Source organism: Anarrhichthys ocellatus, unplaced genomic scaffold (assembly GCF_004355925.1).
Source record: "Anarrhichthys ocellatus isolate YVR2014 unplaced genomic scaffold, GSC_Weel_1.0 scaffold10, whole genome shotgun sequence".
NCBI classification, from domain to species: Eukaryota; Metazoa; Chordata; class Actinopteri; order Perciformes; family Anarhichadidae; genus Anarrhichthys; species Anarrhichthys ocellatus.
The window spans coordinates 5,639,522-5,657,850 of NW_022280040.1; the positions used below are offsets into that span (position 1 = coordinate 5,639,522).

General features: G+C 42.6%; 1 protein-coding gene across 14 annotated transcripts in view; it reads right to left on the reverse strand.

The window, feature by feature from the left end:
• kiaa1217 (KIAA1217 ortholog) overlaps nucleotides 1-18,329 on the reverse strand; it is a 95,801-nt gene that overhangs the window by 26,474 nt on the left and 50,998 nt on the right. For 12 of the 14 annotated variants that reach the window (XM_031850432.1, XM_031850428.1, XM_031850426.1 and 9 more), the window contains exon 2: nucleotides 13,520-13,806. In XM_031850432.1, coding sequence (XP_031706292.1) covers nucleotides 13,520-13,806 — 287 coding nt within the window. Of the gene's footprint in view, nucleotides 1-3,835; nucleotides 7,205-13,519; nucleotides 13,807-15,305; nucleotides 16,405-18,329 lie in introns of those variants that run through there. The other 2 variants (XM_031850433.1, XM_031850435.1) reach the window with 2 other exon arrangements.

Below are 18,329 nucleotides of genomic sequence, written 5' to 3' on the forward strand. Positions count from 1 at the left end.
AGAGGAACCATGGAAACAAATCAATGTCAACAGCAGACCACAGAAAAGTAGAAAGAGGTTCAAAGGAGAAGCTAGTCGTAAATGTGTCTTCAACACAATCTTATAGCAGAGAGATTTTATAAGCTTATTTGAGCTTAATGAGTGCTGACAGAAATCCTTGAAACCCCACCATTTAATGCTTTCTATTCAATGCATTAATTGGCGTCGTCAATATCATACATCATCCCTGGAGCATTTCCAATCATCACTGTTCTCATCCCCGTGTGATTTTTGCTGAGTTACAGTGTGCAAGCATTTACTGCATGTGATGCAGCGACCTGACACAGCATGCAAAACTGCTGAGCCATCACTCAACAACTCCTGTAATTCCATTAAAATACGCTTCGGCTTGCAGCAGCCACAGATTAAAAATACATGAATAAAAATGTGCCCGTATGCTGTTAATACATGATGATCGTGACCTCTCACAACAGAGGGGTCACATGGAGTTGACGGGTCACCTAAAACCAGACATTTGTTGGGGAATTGAATATGAAAACTGAATGATTTATGAGCGTATTCATTAGTGGTGGGTCCAAACAGCCCTCCCACACTGCTGTTCTATCTTCTCATGTTACTGTGTCACCCTTGGGAAAGCTGAATCATACTGTCTCCTGGTTCCAGCTGATCCAACAGATAGGAGAGCGGTATCAATCTATTGAAAGTATTCATTGAAGTCTCACAAGATAAACTACTCGACTAAAACGCCTGTGCATCCGAATTGTAGTTAAAGCAAGATGCGCTGTATAAAAACTGTTGCTTTCCATTTCAACCAAATCATAATAATGTGTTTAAATAGACACTGTGTGACAGCTGGAGTAGAATTGCACAGGAAGCAGTGGCATATAAAAAAATGCAGGAAACTGCAAATGTGGAAAGACTTAATTAAGTTAAACCACTCCGCACCAGTCCACACCTGACAAATGAGGTGTCCCCTCCAAAGGTTGAGTCCAGATGAACTCCTCTGTCTCTCTCTCCCCTTCTTCCTCTTTCTCATGCATGCACATTGGCATCATCATTCTGACAACGGCTACTTCTGATATTGCCTAAAAGCCACTTCCTGTCCCGGCTTTAGCGTCCAGATGTGAAAAACCGCAGGCCAACCGCTGATTAGCACCGTAAAAAACCTGCTTCAACCCGCTCGCACCTACAGTACATTCCACACCAGTGATTTCCCCCCGCTTCAGTCAAAACCATACAGCCTGTGATTCTGCTTTTTCAGCAGCGGCTCCCTCTGTAACGCCACATTTGCTCTGACAGCTATGATGAATGTGAAACTGAGACACCGACACCGACATTAGCTTGCCTTATTCACGGGAACATGACAAGTTATAGAGTCATGAAAAGTGCCCCTTGAGAAGCAACGCGTCTTGAAAATAGATCTCGGGAAGTGTCAGAGAAATCAGTAAATGTCTACTAGAAGGATGGTGGGTTGTCTGTGAGGTGCTGTAGGACGTCACCTTTGTCAAATACTCATCACGATTGGAGTATGTTCGAGCAGGTCTAGGAAAAACTCGATGCCTCATCTAAGTGCACTGCTTGCAGCAGCTTCATATCAAATGGATGTCAAGTGTAATGTAATGTTGACAGGCCGTGGATTAAGAAAACAACCATGCTTGTAGAAAAAAACAGATCGAAAGAAAGTAAGCGGTTCAAATGCACGCGTGTTGTGTGTGTGTTTCAAACAGAGGGATACAAAGAGAGACTGAGCGCGTGCATGAGTGAGTCAGGCCATTGTTCCAGAAAATCTGACCCGAACCCAGTACATCCTGAAAACATTCATGCTACAGTGGTCTGACAAACAGTGTGCTGTCATTATGAAGAAAGCTCAGGTCTGTGTTTGCACGTCTGCACTCCCAAAATAAATGTAACATTCAAATCCTTTAGGTCCGGTGCCATTACATGCGTTATACAATACTTTGTACTCTCTTACGACGCCAACATTTCACTTCAGCGTATCTGCACCGGAGCATGCATATGCAGTAATGAGTGCTTTTCATTTGTACCCGTCTTGAAGCTTACAGAGCAATTTGAAACTGAAGGGACAATATTGCACAGTTTCACCGAGCAGAAAAGATTATGTTATATCATGCGGCCCCTGTCTTAGCTCCTGACAAACAGCTTGACACGCGCAGCCGAGACGGGGCGATTAAAGTAAATCACGATTGTTAAGAATAATGGCAGCCCCCACCAGGAGCCTGCTGTGTCACTCGTGGAGAAAGCTGCCAGAGCATCGTGCGCCACACCTGCTGCCAGCCTACACGAAGCCCACTGATTGGCGCCTACTTTCTTACATAATCAACAAAATTGGGGTCATAATAGCGTACTCATAACATAGCATGGCTTTCACCTTAAAAAAAAGATTCTCCTGACATCTGGAGGATTTTGGAAATCTATGACAAACAATAAACTGCAAGTTTCACAAGAAGCCAAATATCTCTTATGTACACAGAGTGAGCAAACGCATATAGGCAACCGGAGAAACAAGTTTCGTTGACTCATTCTATATTGTCTTTCCAGGCGTGAAAGAATGTAAACATGAGAGTGGAAGCTTGTGTGGCTTTAAACACAAACTACGGTGTTGTGAGCACAGCTTTCCACTTAAGATGCTAATTTGGCCCTCGCTCTGGGAAGCGGAAATAGAGCTAACTGTAATTACCTGGCCTGATCTGTATGGCAAACACATAAACAGAAGACGGCAGACATTTAACCCCTTACTTAACTTATCTCATTCTGACATGCTGTTCCACGTAGAGCATTGGCTCACTGTGGTAAGCGTCAGATTTGGGTGAGATGCTTTTAGAATTTGTATCCTCTCCTCCCTTTTAGCATTGCCAAGTGTGTCACAGTTTTTCCGCAGAAATAAAAGTTAGAAAATCCGGCACAAACCTACAAGACTTCATTAAAAACCACCGTGCGTCTAAAACTCAGTGCCACTGCAGTGCTGCTCAACTTTGAATCATAAAGCCGCTGTCAATCAACCAGTCAGCACTCAGTCCATATGCTGTCTGTGGACAGACCATCATCCTTTGTCTCCCCTAGCCTTAACGACATTATACTGAAATCCCCTAGTCATCCATTCCCATTCATTGCTACTACATCCCTCTCTCCCTCCCTCCTCTGATGCATTCCTCCTCTAATCCCTTCATCCAAATCCCCAGATGACCTTTCAGAAATGGGCCTGCTTGTTAATTAGTGTGTTAAAAGGAGATGATTTTATAGTATCCACAGTCAAAGCTGACAGTGAAGGTGAAGCCAGACGTTGTGGCAGTTCAAGACCCACCATCTACAAGTTTATAATCAAAAGACCATGTCAGAAATACTCGGGCAGAACAATAACCATAACTGTTACTATCTTATTAATAAAATATTACATTGGCAAGTGAAATGTAATCAAGCAGATCTGTCATTCAAACGGCAAATGAAAACAGACACGATACTGTGTCTGTTGACCCAGAGCAGAGAGGAGGCAAGATGACTATCTCTTCCTCCACTGACATTTCCAACAACTGAGCCACACCGTCCAATCGATTTCACCCACTCACGCATACACGACTTAGTCACGGTTATCACCAGCAGACATCACCCACTCCTCTGAATGACAGAGGTTACGAAAGTCGACTTTGCGTGACCATCAGATATATCAGCCGGTGGGAGTTTGTGGAGTAGAAAACTCCGTCTTGAGTTGCCACCGCAGGTTTAAAAGTCCTTTCAATATAAATGCATGAGTCCTCCTCAGTCCAACTCAAAAGTATTTTAACCAAAGACGTCTTAAAAGCATAAATGTAGTATTTACCATATTAGAGCAGCGGCGATATCCTTCCAGCAGTGACTGGAAACAGGATAATTTCCTCCACTGTTATTTCAGCCCTTGCTCTGTACAACTGCCCCGTCCTGCTCCCTTCCCTTTCTGCTGTAACTCACAGCGGATGCCCCCCCGATCTAACGCACACACCACCCCACATCCCGAACTATCCAACAGCACAATACAAACACACCCAATCCACACATGGCGGGCAGCAGGGAGAAGTCATTGTTTGAATGTCTGCGTTATGTGTTGGAGCACGACTGTGCAAGTTTTTGAGAGACAGAGAGTTTGGAAATGAGGGACGTCTGCGCGAATCACAACTTTCAAATATTTCTTACTTGCAGGCTATTTCCAGCAGCCTATAAGAGGAAAACCGGAGGCCCTCGTCCTATAGAACACACGCACACACACTCTGACACATGCTCACACATCTGAATAGCAATGCTGCATACCAATGATAAACATATTACAATAATGAAAGCAATTTGTGTTGCTAGAATTCACTTTTTCATTGCTGTGTGGGAGTTTTGAGCCACGCATTCAAGTCAAGGCCTTACAAAAAAAAGACAGGTTCAAACTTAGACCTAGACAGATTATTTACTTGTCTTGCATGCAATGATTTGCATCCACCAATGAGAGTGCACTGTCTCTCTTACCAAATAAATACATGCAAACTATTTGCCAACGGGGCTGCACAACCATGATCTGTCAAGACTTGTTCTTTAAAATCCCTTCATCAAGAGCAAAACACATTTAACCGCTGAACAGTTAAGATTATCCCAGAATAGCTTCACACAAACACGTAGGATCCCTGCATAATGAAACACAAAGAGCTGCCATCCATAGATACACAGTGGACAAAGCCATGCTCATATTTCTGATGGCCCATTTACGTGACACGTCCTCACATGAACCTGGTCCGTCTCCAGAGAGCGTCTCTCCTGAAAGAAATCACCTTCCAGGTCTAATTTGAGCCTCTCTGGGAGTATATCCGAGAATGTGTGGATGTGAGTGTGTGTGTGGCTCCGAGCCTGTGGTCACCAAAACAAAGAGGGCTTTCTTCTCTCTTGAGAAACCGGAGTCCTGCATCCTCTACATCATGTCGCACACACAGAAACGCACCTATAATCTAATGTGATCAAAGGGGCTTCATTCTAGTACTGCCGAAGCTAAACTGAATTTCTGCAGCTTTATTTGATAACAATGTATTGGGAGTCTTGGCTGGTTTTAAAATCACAATATTTTGTCAAGTGTCAAGTATCCTATTTCGTCCCATAAAACCAGCCCTGATAATGGCTTTGCTATTCATGCCTAATTACCAAGTCACCGAAGACCACATACGCTCCTCCACTGAGCCTATTTATTAGACCTGCTCTCCCAGAGGAGAGATTCTGTGTGTAGAGAAAGACTCAGATAATCAGTAGTAAACTGAAGTTTTAATTTAGCTTGATAGAACTGCATCCAATGCGTCTGCAGTTCCTGAAAAAAAGTGATCAGCTACAGTTTATTTTATACTTGAAAGTTAAATAACAAATATTTGATGTGCTTATCTGTCGTGCTTATTATTTTTTTATTATTAGCCATTGTTTTTTCCTCTCGTTGACTCGTAGTAACGTGACCTGTTTCTGACCTCTGGCAGACACCATGTGAAACATTGCTCACACGCAATTCTGAGCTCTCAACTCTGGATGACTCAGATAAGTTATGAAACTCTAACTCAACTGTCAATAAACAACAGAATGCACTGCTGCTTGTAGTGTCGTATTACCACCAAGTGTTCTCTGCACTGAGCTGACCTGACTTATTTTTTTAGCTTCAATGTTAACACCATCTGCAAAGTGTGAAGCAGTAAATTATAACAAAAGGTGAATACCTGTATACGTAAAACATGAGCCATAGTTGAGGAAGATTATGGTGTGAGCCCGAGGAGAAGGTGTTATGATTAACTGCAGCACATGCTCCACTTCTGTCAAATAATCTAATTTATTACCGATTCCATTAGCTGCTGATGCCTGAAATGTATATACTTTCCCACTGTATACTTACTCGTATTCCAGGTGTTCCCAGTCGTCTATGTCATCTTGTTTGGTTAAAGAAAAACCTCTCTTCTCGTTCTATCTGTTGAAAATGAGTTTTAAACATTTAGAAAAGCAAGTCGAACTTTGAGCCAAGTTGCTGCCATGCTTTTCTCTGCCCCACACAACCGCACTCCACCCCTTTGTCTCCACTGAGAAGGGCCAACTGGAAATAAAGCACAGGAGATCAAAATAAGGTTTGAGCCAGATGCTTGGAGCCGATCCTCTCAGTGGGGAACTCATCCTGATGTGCCTCTGTGTCGGATTTGCCTTTTGAAGTTGGGCTCATACCTTTGGCCCAAGGTGGAGCCCAGATGTCAGGCTGCATGCAACCATAGCAAAGGTTCAGATAGAGAAAACAAGGAAAAACACCCCTCATGCTTGCCCCCCCATTTGGGAAAATATCTTTATCAATATATGAAAGATATGAACAGGCAATCCATCGAAATGAAAAGATATTCTGAAGACAGAACATCAGCAACACAAATAGATAGATCTAAAGCATTAACTCAACAGCATGTGCGTTCCATCATCCTTACTGGTAACAACACATTTTGTCCATTAGCTTACCAGCAAAGTAAATTAGCTCCTCAATCTAGTCTAATGACTGGAAACGTCTTGCTGAACCAACAAAGGCTGCCAACATGCCTGTAGCTTCGGGCCTCCTTCAAGTACCAAACAAACATAAGAGACCAACCAAACAGGTATCTACTGGGAACGATGTGACATTTAGGGTGGAGAGCTTGCAGGCTATTCAGTAACTGACAATGAAACGTATCTAATGTTGTTGTACATGCTGTGCATCATGCTGTGCATCATTTCAGGCCAATATATTACAAAATTAAAATGTGTTTTTTCTGCCACTATGCTGGTGTAATGCTGCACAGCTGTGCATTAGTGACAACCAAGGTGATAAAACAAGTCAAGGAATGTTCCTCAGGCTACAACTACTGTATTAACGAAGGAACTTAATTGCACCCAAAGGAATGTAAGGGTGTAAGGTTAAAGAGGTCCCAGACATTTCACCTCCATTCTCTGCAAATCTGTAAACATTTTAGGATCCTCCATACCATCACCAGCCTCTTAAACCTGAGGAGAAACAATATATCTGAAGACAACTCTGACTTCTGTTGTTCAGAAAGGCTGCAGAACAGTACATTGAAAAGAGCTCAGACCTGATTAGCTGGTCTGATTAACACACTGGCGTTGCGTTTGTGTGTAAAATTCTGTCTGGCTTGGCTCATTATCAGCAGTGATCAGAGGCAGGTCCATCAGGGCCTTCTGTCACAGCGGCTTAACTCCCCCCCCCCTTACCTCCCCACGACACTCAGGATTAGACACAGCCTTGGCGCCGCTCCACGGACCACTTGTCCTCTCGGTTGGGGTGCTGCACCCCCAAAAAACCCAACCCCCCGCCACATAACCCCTATTAACTGGTCAACGCATGCCCGTCATTAACCTTGTGGTTCTTGTTTGTGTTACTCGCAGTAGCGCTCAACGTGTCACTTCATGCAGAGGTGGCAGATGCTATTAAAAACAGTCCAGCTCCTGCTCCTGATGGTCAGTGGAGGAGGCCTGATGATGATTAAAAGCAGATGTTTTTCTGCAGACCTGCTGCACACAGTGTCTGGTTGTGTGATTTCCGACACAAGGTGCAATAAAGGCTATGACAAAGAGGTCTTTTGTGAAAATACCTCATGGGTACAAATGTTGTGTGCAATAATCTGCACGGGTGCTTACCAGATCGTCTCTGACAACTCTTGTGATACTGCATGAATACTGTGCCAAGAGTGGAAGACAATGAATGATTATTTCCCTTTGTGCAGTTCAGTTAAAAACACTCCTCCCAAAAACTCCCTCTCTATTCTTTGATCAGATCTCTTGCAGGGAGGTAATGCATGCTCGGAGCCAGCGTTATCTAGCCGACCTTGGTTCTGAGGAGCAAGAGTGTAGCAGGGCCAGGAGCCCACAGAGAGAAGTACGTGGGGGTCTGGCCAAATGTTGCAATGCCTCAGAAAGACTCGGAGGGAGATTTTACAGTACATTAACTGTGTACAATGACAAATGAGCAGTATTTATGTGGTGTTTTTTCAACATGAATTGGTGGGAAGGTGCAGATCTTGTGCACCCTGCCATCTTACTGGGGTTGTTACTAAATGCAGCATGTTTCATATTTCACTGATCTGCTTTTGACTTGCTGCCCAACTACTAGTAGGGATCTCCTCTGGTGTGAACTTTTCCCAAGGCTTCTTCCAATGATTTGTTCCCATCAAAGGTTTCTTCTCTTTTTTTTCAGCATAAACAATATTATTATTATCATCATCATCTTGTAACCATTTCCCCTCTACATTTTAAATTGTGTGATGTGAAAAAGCTATAAGGCTAACATAGCCTTTTAACATCGAAGATGCTTTGGTTTTGATGGACAAAGAAGTTGCCAAGTTAACGATACAGTACTGCCATGCTACGTTGCCAACACAAATGATGCATTACAAGACAATTACCTACGATAGATCATGTGTGAATGAAGAGGAAAACATTACCTCTAAAACGCCGACTTCCAAAAATGCTATATTTCAAAAAATATTTATTTTGTAATTGAATAAAACACATATGTATTTATTCAATGCATGATGTGCTTTCGAGGGTTGTGCAGCATCTTGGCTTTTTAGTGCACACAAACAGCAGTGTCTTCAACACGTGCGCCATCATTTCAATAACAAACAACCGAAAACTGGTAAAAGAAAGTTATTAAAACAGATAAAGACCACATTACAAGTACAAGAAAACGCCTCTGGCTAAAGTACAGAACACAAAGTGATACTGTTGGGCAATTTATCAAAAATGGCTCACAAGAGAATGTATTGTGATAAATTGAATAATTGTCTCACCCTAAGCCAGAAATAAAATGATCTTTAGTTGTAAATTCATTTTTGAAAATCAAAAACAAATTTACTGGCACCAGAAGTAAAGTGTTGTCCGAATCTGATTCTCGTAATGTTCAGAAAATAGAAATACCTGACATCGCCTTTCTTCAACACAGCCCACCTACACACTGAATCAAATACTCTAACTACACCGTAAGCAAAAATTGCACTGGAAAACAGTCGATCTATTATGACTCACACTGCTACTGTATATGTGCTCTCATCAGCCAATGGATTATCACAGTTTGGGGGTGACAGACCTGTCCGTCTGTCTGTCTGTCTGTCCGGTGCCCACAGCTGCAGACAGCTGTACATGACCGCTCCACTCTGTATAGAAACCAGGGGCCTCGCAAGTCACAGCTCATCACACGCATACACTGACACACAGGCGGAAGAAGGGAATTTGTGTGTGTGTGTGTGTGTGTGTGTGTGTGTCTGTGATCGGTCAAGCAGTTCAGTTTGTGTTCGTCAAAGCCCCTGAGCACAGAGAGAGAGAGAGGGGCGACAGGATGGGTGGCGGCCAGGCCAGTGGGATATTATCTCCTCTCCCTTGGGTGGGATCCAGGTCTTTGCAGGCCTGATGAGTAGAGGAGGAAATTAAACCACTTGCTTTTGTAGCGGGTTTAAGGATCACAGAAGGATGCGAGGGAAGAATTGAGGGGACACCTTTATATAAGGCTGAGTCAGTCAGTGTGTATATAGTCACGCTGGGTGGAGCGGGGTCATCCACGTTTCAAACTGAAGCGATATCATCTTCCCAACCTCCGTTTGACCTTGATAAATCCCCGCCTTTGTAACTCAAACCTCCGGAGACAATTCTTTCTCACCCCTGAAACCTGCATTGTTGCCACTGATGTTGTCTTTCCTGTATGGTCGGCACTTTTACGCCTGCGTGAGAACCTTCGTCCTGAGCTATCTATCAGCCACTTCACTTGTTTTCTTTCTGTTTTTCTCAAAGCAGAATAACTAATTACACCTCCCCGGGACACGAAATGAGAAAACGCTTCAATAAACGTGTCATTTTTGTTTTGTTTGATTACATTTTCTGTTTATATTAGCAGTGAATGATTGCATTTATATTGACATCCTGAATGAGATTATGCCAAATACAGTATTCAATCATCTTTTTTCATTTATCACTGCAAAGTTCATTTGCCAGACATTCATGTTCAAACCAGTCTGCTTTCTGACAGCATCTTATATTTTCTTCCCTGACATCATCACTCAAATCTCACTCCCAACATCTGAATGGCATATGAGGAGCTTCATCCCAAAATCAATTAAAAAGTGTCATGTCTTTCAAAGTCAGCATATCAGCACCAACAGATCATTTATTTCAGTGATTCAGCAGCTAAATGAGGAACTTAAAACGTTTTAAAATAACCCAAATTTTCTTTTGTTACAGTAGCTTAACCAATATGAAAGCATGAGTTAACCCCTTGCTAATAAGGACAGTATGTTCCAAACAAAATTACCTATGACCCAGGAATAACCCCAAACATCATTGTCTATACAAGCTCACAGCAAAAGAAAATAGTCCTCCTCTTGCTGCTTCTTATTGCATGTGCTGAACAAATCCACCGACCCTGGACACATCAAAGGTAATATATTGGAATCCAATTATCAGAAGAAAAAAGCAAAGCTCCAAACTCCATTACAATCTGTCAATAAAATAACACATTCAATCCATGCCAAGAATAAGACTGTGAAAATTCAATAAGAGCCATTAAGTTATATTGAAGTGAAACCATGGCAGTATCCACTACCGCTTCCATTTAGATGACAAAAGCAATTATGGATCTTTTTTTAAACTCAATTGACACCAACACACATTTAAAGAAATATGAAATTACTAAATCTCAGACATTTGGTAATAAAAAAAAATCATTGCAAAACATGTATTCGTAATATCAGTGACTAACCACGTAAAAAAATCCTGCTTATATTGTCCCCAGAATTAATATCTTGCACGATATGGCACGTTGTTAAGCCTCAACTTCCCGTTCACAGTCGATCATTTGCTTTGCAATTATTGCTTTACGTTGGTGCCATCTCGTTAAGATTATGGGGAGCTGCAGCAGATATGGGTGATTGTACTTTAAGGGTGAAATACTGCCGACCACCTCGCGGCGTCCATCTAACTAAACATCGGTGAAGTGGAGGGATCTCTGCGGTTAAAGACTTTTTCGTCCGTTTTTTTCTTTCCCAGTAAAACTCGTGCGCCAAGTTTTGCATTTGCTTCTTGGAAGTTTGCAGCACCTGACGCGATGTTGTGCACTCTGCTGCAGCACGAACACTCCCAGGCGTACCACACTTTGCTTAAAAGCGCAATAATCCGTGCATTAGCGCCGTAGTACTCACAATGGCACGCAATGGCACGCGATGTCTGGACTGCCTAAAAGAACGGCAAAGTTTCCGATCGTCGGCTCTCCTACCTTTATCGCCTCTGCCCGTGCTGAAGGAGTCGGTGTGGCAAGTTTATTCCGTCTGTATGGAAACTTTACTTCTATTCCTCTGCGGAGCCATGCCTCAAGACGTTCTTCAGATCCGTCGCCTGTTCTGCAGCGCAGCGTCCCCCGCACTCACACATAAGGCTGCACAGCTCTCCCGCAGCCAGCCAGCTCGCTCCAGCAGGCACCTACACGTAAACTGAGCCCCTCCAGCCGTGACATCATGAGTCACTATGGCAACTCTGACTCCACCCCAGTTCGGAGCTGAATTTACCTGTCAGACTACCTCAGTCTCACAACAAACTCTTTTCCCCCCCATTTCCCTGCACGCTCACGATAACAACTGCATATGCACACAGATTTTCCATAAATGCGTGATGACTTGATGGTAAAATAATGCATTTACATAGTAGTAACCCCAAATCTCTCCCCCTCTCTCTCTCTCATACATAAAAACACACACACACAAAAGCAACACAGTTGAGTTGATAGGTTTGGAGTAACATAACACAGCACCCCTGCTGACTGATATTACCGATGCAAATTCAAAGAGTTCACGATCAGTTCCTCATGAAAAGGGTTCACTTTGCATGTGTGCAGGTCTGCGTGGGCTGGTCTGAGAGAGCAGCACACCAGAATTCCTCTTGCACAATGCCTCGTACCACTGCCTGGAGCTCCCCCCTGTTGCTCGGTGCCAATCTCATCCATTACCTCAATTGTTTTGGCTACAAAGCCAGCTTGCCCCTCCCCTTTGTCTCCTCTGACCCAGAGCAAACAAACAGACAATGGCCAGGTGAGCCAAATGTCCGAGTCGTGACTCCCTCTGTGTCGCCCTCCCCCATCAACTTTACTTGACTTCAAAAGGCATGGCAAGACCGTATAATGAGTAAATGCTCCGAAACAACATGAAGACGCCATGCTGTCGTCTACAATAAACGAAAAAACAGTCTGAAGCTATAGGCAAGTCCAACTATGGCAAAACAGGCTTTAGAATGTATGGACAATTCAAACTCTTCACGTAATGTCTACTCCTTCACCACATTACTGTTTTGCAGCAGCTGTGGGAGGGAAACGTGACAGGCAGATTTATAGGATAGACTTCACATTTAACCTACGGCAAAAACCGAGAGGAGGAAATAGTTTTGCTGCAATGTTACCTCAGTCTGCAGCGGAAAATAACAATGCCTCAATGTGACCATATAAGAGCACTTAGAAGTTCACATGCGAGTATGTCAGTACATAAACGGCACTATTTATCTTGTTGTACTGTCATCCATCTTCTATCTTTGTTGGCATGCCAAAAAATGAGTTCCCCAATTTCGGAGAAAATTTGTGTGATGCTTTCTGCCAAGAGTTTGATGAGAAAATGAATACCACTGTCATATGTGAATAGTAAATATGTAGCTGGAGCCAGCAGCAGGTAGGCTTTGTCCATTAGGGTAACACAATCCATGTACCAGCTCCTCAAAAGCTCACGAATCAATTAACATGTTGTACATTGCTTGTCTAATCTGGATACAAACTGCATTGTATAAACAACGATGTGCCATTGTACAGGGGGATATATGGCTGATTCCAGTCTTTGTTTGAAGCTAAGCTAACCAGCTGCTGGCACCAGCTACATATGTAGCATACAAACTTGAGAGTGTTATTTAATCTTCTAAATCTCTGCAAAACAGTACAGAAGTATTTCCCAAAATATCTATTCCTTTAGAGATATATTTGTATCATATTTGAAATGGCAGATGTAGGATAAATTAGTGTAAGATTAAATTGAACAATGATATAAAATCATGGTAAATATAGCTGCTGCAGTGGGTATTAAATTGACAATAAAATATATTAAAGGAGACATATGAAAGACTATATTGTACAGAGAGGTATTGTACAGAGTTTATAGAATAAACAATTACAGCTGCTTCCATCTAGAAACAAGGTGGATGGAGTTTGCAGGCCGTAAAAAAACAAAAACAATGCGCTGAAAGATGCTAAAACGCTCCCTAGAGCTTAGGGGTATAGCTCTGAGGGTTTGACACCTTTCACACTACACATTATCATTTGATTCATTTTTGACGTTATGATTGGTGCAGCTTTAAAACAAATAAATTGTAATCCCTTATATGGAATAAACAAAACAGAATTATAATTCAGATCATCCTCACAATTTAAGCCAAGACAAACAACAACATTGCACACCCGAGCCTCTCTCAACCCACTGACCTGCTCTCGCAGCCTTTCCTGGTGGCCCATGATCGCTGAGGCGTGATGGGGGTATTTCTGCTTCAGATGCTCCAGGAAGGCCTCCCTCTTCTTGTCCATGTCTGGCGGCTGCATAGCCAGGATCTCTCGAGAGCCGCGGGCTCCCCCTAATGTGTGCCTACGAGGGATAGTGCGGCTGCCTTTGGCGTCCCCTTTGGAAGGGGCCGTCCCATTTGGGGAGGCCTGTCTGCGGCTCACGTGCTGGGCGTCCTCTGGGGAGGTTACCTTCAGGTTGCTTTTGGTTTGTTCTGAGGGGACAGAGGGGACAGAGAGGCAAGGGGTCAAAACAAATGTGCTGTGCTGATGTTTTGACAGCAAGTACGTGCGTGTAAGTTGTTAGTCCATAGGTCATGAACAGGGCATGTCAGGGCAAATTCAACCATCTGAGGCCTAAAACGTTGTCAACATGTAAATAATTCAGTCTGTAAGCTCTTCTCTTTTACTATATCACACTCCATTCGAGAAAGTAAAGAAAGGAGAAAACTGACATATGCACAATCATGTTAATATTCTCTCCAGAAGCAATACCGAAATAAACATATGCCGTTGACCCAGTTCATTACATATTCATTCATATGTTTTCATCTGCAATAAATCCACAATTTCATCTGACAGACAGAATATTGGTGATGAAGCAGATGTTCAGGCGTCCTTCCTTAATAAAGAAGCCAAGGATATCCGTTAATGTAAGAAAACAAATGGAGAAACTCGGAAACGATATCCAGAGCACCGGTTAATGCATCCAGAGCCTTGCAACATTTTGAAAATGAGCGAAAACTGCTTGATGCAATAACTTTAATTGAAGGTTGACATTTCAATTCAAGTTATTAAAAGTGAATGTCTTTTGTTACTTTGTCAGAAGACCTGAGCCATACTTAAACTGCAGTTGGCCAGTTGTTCCCTTTTATCGCACACACAAACACTTTCTTGAACAAAAGAGGTGTTGTAGATATATATTGGATTATTGGAACTCTTTAGGCACAAAAAATCTTTGCACTCTATTGTTTTGTCCTAAATCAATCAGTGCCCGAGGGAAGAAATAGATAATTCATCAATCTGGGGTCTTTCCTGTGAGATTCTGCAAGAGGAGAAGAGAAGAGAAGAGAAGAGAAGAGAAGAGAAGAGAGAGATAATAACATGAATGGAAGCAAAGAAAGAGAGATCTCCTTCCTTGTTTTCTAGACAGACAGGTGAGAGCTATGATGTGTATCTTTCCGAGAGTAATGACGGAAAATAAAATGATTGAGTTCAGCTCCTCAACAGTTGAAGATGGATATTTCAAGTGATTTTCCACTATTGTGGGTTGTTTATTATGGCTTTTCTTTTCTTTTTTGAAAGCTTGAAAGCATGCTATGGGCCACAGATTTCTTGTTTACTTCTCAAAGACATGTTGGGACAGAGCGGGAGGTAATGTATCCTTTTTGTCTTTCAGCCTACAGTTTTCACCTGCAGATCTTATGTAGAATTTTTTTTTTTTTTTTCCGTTAACACAAAACCAAGCGTAATTTTTGAGAAATACTCAAAGGGGTGGTGCGTCACAATTAAGCTCCGTCACCAACACCATCAGCCCAAACCCCCCACACCGCTCAGGTTCAGAGCCGCAGTAGTCTCATGTACTTCCAAGCCTATTTTTAACTCCCAAACAGTTTCCCCACTGCTAACCAAATTACACTCAGCAGACAGAATAGACTCAAACCTCCAAAGGATCAGAATCAATTTGCGGGTGGCATGTCAGAAAGCTCATTACCTTCCCCAAGTGAACAATCTTTGTCTTCATCTGCTATTTCCTCTTCCATTGCACTGTGGGATCAACACACACACAGCGACGGTGAAGGAGTGAGACCAGGAGAATCAGCTAACTGCTTGCTTAGAGATTCCAGACGTAGCTCACGTGGAAAAAAAAAAAGGGGGCTTGAGATAGGCCCTGCCCCACAGCCCCAGGATAGTCTGGTGGGGATTTAGAAAGTCAACTGCATTCCAGGACCCAGAGCGACTAGCCCTTTTGCCCTCAGGCTACCTTTTGCCCTACTGCTACCATGGAGTGGTCATAGGCTGAATGTAAACGTGTCTGAGAGAGAGACAGAGAGTATAAAGAGCATCGCAAAAGAAGATACAGACAACAAATGTGTTATCTCGTCTTAAAACTAGACTCTGAGACTAACAGGTGTCAGTCAAACTGTCTGACACACATAAACATACACACACACACACATACATACAGACAGTCTGTTCTTTATCAGGTCTTTGTTTGCAAGCTGTCTCTTGTTTAACTCTCGATCCCCACAGAGGGGCCCACCAGACGCCAGCATGCATCCAAATGTGTCATAACCTACTTCTGAGCCACATCCAAACTGCTCTCAGCGCATGGCAGCCAGCTAATACGAGATGGAGTTATCTGATCAACACGACCGCCTTAGACGAGGGACTGTCCTGCAGGCACTGTTGTTTCCAATTAGGAACCTCACAGGAGACACCAGTCTTTGTGTTTGTTGCTTGTCAACGGTTTATTAAAAGCAACACTGTCCTATTTGCCTGACAGTCAGCAAACATGCTCGCCAGGCTTCATATATTGTGCAAACATGTCAGCACATAAACGTCTGGAGCCGATATACTGTACATCTGTTTATGTAAAAGAGGACAGGGGGGGGCTGCGAGTCTGCATGAGATCAGTTCTTTGCAGCTGCTGATGTAAGTGACCTGATCTAAATGTGCAAAAAGAAGGTGCAGATTGCCATATACCTTAATAGGAAAACGTGAGGGGATCAATGGCCTAGTTTGTGGGCCATGTAATTGAAAGTGGTGGGGTGAGCACATGGACAAACACAATGCAGCAGCTGACGGATAATGTCTAACATATGGAGACAAGTCTGCTTCCACCCCGCTCACGCGCTCAGGCTCTCAGGCTCTCAGCCACAATAGGCAGACAGTTAACAGGCCAACAGACAGGGATCATGTCATTACACGGTGTTACTAAGCTAGCATCATGCTATGCTAACACTCTTCACATAGTTATCTGTAATGCTCATTCAATTCCAAGAGTTATTTGTGAGGAAATGTAATTTCCTTTTTTTGTTGCACAAGCTTCACCTCAAGCTACCTCATCTATTCTGCATGTATTTGTAATTTCCTACGGTTCCCAGAATCATATGCAACAACGCCCAGAGAACGGGCTTCAACTTGTTCAGCAGTGGCTATGTGAGCAGATGGTTAGAGCAGCAGTTATTGCATCCTTTTCTTAAAGATTTCTTCAGCATAATTGCTAAAAGCAGCAAAATATAATCCATAAAGTTATTGAACCTACAATTTTAGCTGAATCTTTATGCTATAAAACTTTACAACACATTGAAGGTTCTTTGAAAATACCTATATAGTATGTATTGACTAACATACAACAACAAAATGAGCCCCAAGCCTCCAATAACAACATTTTATTGTTAAATTGTTGTGCCCAGTCATTTGGTAAACTTAAAATTAGCTTTTCAATAACAACTATCCTACAGCTTTTGCTTGAACAGTGTCAAACATGGTCTGAAATTCAAAAGACTTCCAAAGAAATGCCACTGACATTCTTTAGTTTTCGTCATCGCCATAGCAGTTAGTGTCAGTGTTTCGCTGTCAAAATCCTTCTGTCCTGACAATGACACGCATATCATCACAACCAACCGAGAGGTCAGCCTTTAGCCAACCCTCAGGCAGAATTAAAGCAGCTCTTCCAAACCAACAACTACACCCTGCGGTCTTAACAACCTGCCTCGATGCACTTTTACCGTCAGCATTTCAGGCCAAAAAATGACCTCCTTGCAGAGTGTCACGAGGGATCTGCAGGCAATTGTGTCTCGGTCCAACAGCTTAAGAATGTCGCTCTCTCTTTCACAGCTGCCCAGTGCTGAGTAAACGATGGTTCCCCTCAGTTGAAAGACAACATAAACACTTGCCCATGAGCACCCAGGTCTTATGAGGAGCGGGGCCTCCTGCTGTTTGCAGTTACTTTCTGGTTGTTACTTATTTATGGAGGAATGTATCCCTGTGCGCTCTCCCACTCTCCCCTACTATTACTGTCCCATAACTATGCAGTTAGATACAAAGCCCTGTTGTGTGCAATAAAAGCCGGGCTCACATAGCGATACCCTGAAGCCATGAATAGTGATACACATAAGAGCGCCGGTCCACTGCTGAGTATCTGACAGTATTTTTATTATGGAGACGTTATCGGGATATCACATGATCCCGTTCATGTGGAACTGAGCCTTGTGTACAAAAATGATCTTATTTAAATGGGATAAGAATGCATTAAGCTCCATACAACTCATTACACGGTAATAATGTCCAGTTTAGCAACTCATTTGTACTGAGACTTTAAATCTTGTTTGAAAAACGCTGCCAGTGGGCTGAAATAATAATGACCCATTAAAAGATTTCTATCCATACTGGTCAGCCGGTCTGGATCACAGACTGAAATACCTTCACAAATATCACCTGATCTTTCTCTTTTGCTTCACCATGAGGTTGATTTTGTGGTTTTGAATGAAATGTATGAACTATGGGATGTATTGTAGTGGTGGGAATTACAAAGCACTAGCTGATTTTAATCTTTTCATGCAGTTCAGTTAAAATATTTATAGTCACTGGTTATGTAATTATGTAAGCTTTTTTCGAATTTAAATAACCGCAGTCTTTGTGGCTGTCGACTATTGTTTTATAATGTAAATGTCCTCTTGAATAAAATTAGTTAGCAAAGTGAAATAATCTAATTTCATTCATTTGTTATCAA